General features: G+C 34.7%; 1 protein-coding gene across 3 annotated transcripts in view; it reads left to right on the top strand.

The window, feature by feature from the left end:
* LOC107718474 (nicalin-1-like) overlaps positions 1–1,841 on the top strand; it is an 11,431-nt gene extending 9,590 nt beyond the window's left edge. For all 3 annotated transcript variants that reach the window (XM_016525564.1, XM_016525562.1, XM_016525563.1), the window contains exons 14-15: positions 325–403; positions 916–1,841. In XM_016525564.1, coding sequence (XP_016381050.1) covers positions 325–403; positions 916–978 — 142 coding nt within the window. In that variant the 3' untranslated portion in view covers positions 979–1,841. The remainder of the gene's footprint in view (positions 1–324; positions 404–915) is intronic.

A 1,841-nucleotide genomic window follows, 5' to 3' on the forward strand; every position in this document is an offset into this window, starting at 1 on the left:
AATGGATTCGAAAACGGTAAAACTCAACTGTTTAACTCTAGGGGAGTTGGAAAATTAACCTATTTTCAAAAATAGTGGAGTGTTCCTTTAAATTAGAGCCTGCAATTTAAATCTCTAGCATACTATTCCAGCTGTTAAGGTTTGCTTTGTTAATCCTGGATTATTTTAAACATTATGAGATATTGTTTTGTATTTCATGATTAAACCCAAGTTAGTAATGAATTTAACCCAGGTTTCAAAGTTGCACGGACCCCTATTTAACTTTTACAAGTATGATTAACCCAGGGTTGTTTGAATAATTACGTTGTATTTGTAACGATCCAGAGTAAAACCAGCGATCTTCGACCTGCTGCTAGCCTTCTGTATCGCATCTTATCTTGGAGTGCTGTATTTGGCCATCCAGGTAGGACAAATATTCAGACATATTTAGTGCACAGTGAATTTTTATTTTTTTTCTAATAAAAAAAAAATTCCACTCTTCGCATGCAATATATAATTGTGTAGTTACATTTCACCCCCAAAGCAAAAGCAAAAAAAATATTTGATATTTATTTTAGCAATTTTCTGTTTATATTTTAATATTATTATTATTATATGTTATTATAATATTATAGGAATTTGTAATAAATTCATAATAAAATTTATAACAGCTAAGGGGGTCCACTTCGTGTCGTGCCTAACAACGTCCCTTAGCTGTTATAAATTCACTGTAAACCAAGGCTTCACGGGGCATATTGCTTTAATTTATATTATAAATATATAATTATATTTTTTGTTTCAGTTAACCATTGTCTTATTTCAAAGAATGAATATATATATAGTTTGTCAATAACCCTGAAAAAATTTAAATATATGTCATTACCATATTACAAAAAAGTTAATTCTTTGTAAATGGTAATTCTTGTTTTCCTGCAGAATTTTGGACTTCTGTACAGTTTCCTGCGTAGAGTCACGGCTCCTCGGGTCAAACAGCACTAACCTGCAACCATCTCTTCACACACATGCAATACGAGGGGCCGCCGGGGTCTCACAGCAGATCCAAGAGTGTGTTTGCTTTCTTTATTTCACTAGTTTGTTTGATTGATTTAGTTTTCTGAAGAATGAATGTTGATTTCCATGTCAAGAGTTTCATCCACTACATCTCCGCTAGCCTTTCAAGTCTTCGTCTCAGCGTTGCCTCAAGTCCCGCGTCCTTAAAAATACAATCCGTAATTTTTCGAACGGAGTTGATTTCAATTTGTATCACGTACAAATATGACGTCATGAAAATGTGCGCTCTTACATCAATTACGGATTGTACTTCTAAGCAGTGTTTCCTGAAAGCCTTTCCTCGTGTGGTTATTCTTCACTGGCAGCTACTACAAAGTGGGCCAAAATCGTTGCTGGTTGAGTAGAAGTCTGTCGGCGCTCCTCAATCTTCGTCACGTGCTCACACGAGTCTCAACTCTGACTGCTGATTCTCTTCGGAGAGAGTATTATATATATCGATTACGTGATGTTTGGAAACCTGGCATTTCATGTTTTGCATATTCTTTTATCCTAAGGTTTTTCCTCAAAAGACTTATATGAATTATTCCATGATTTTCAAGAGATTTTATAACTCCCATTTCTTCTATCCTAATTCCACGCGTGGGTTTTGACATCAGTTCACTTCTGCTTTCGTAAAAGGAAGCAGTGTGGTACAAATTTGCTGTTATGGAAGCTGATACGCTTCGACATGCACTGATTTAATTTTTTTTTATTATCCCCAAACTCGATTAAACTTTGCAAATCAGAGGTAGGCCTACATAATCTTGATTCTTAAGGACGAAGTAAAAAAATAAAGGTTTTTGTTGAATTAA

The sequence above is a fragment of the Sinocyclocheilus rhinocerous genome, unplaced genomic scaffold, assembly GCF_001515625.1.
Source record: "Sinocyclocheilus rhinocerous isolate Xijiao unplaced genomic scaffold, SAMN03320098_v1.1 scaffold92, whole genome shotgun sequence".
Taxonomy (NCBI): Eukaryota; Metazoa; Chordata; class Actinopteri; order Cypriniformes; family Cyprinidae; genus Sinocyclocheilus; species Sinocyclocheilus rhinocerous.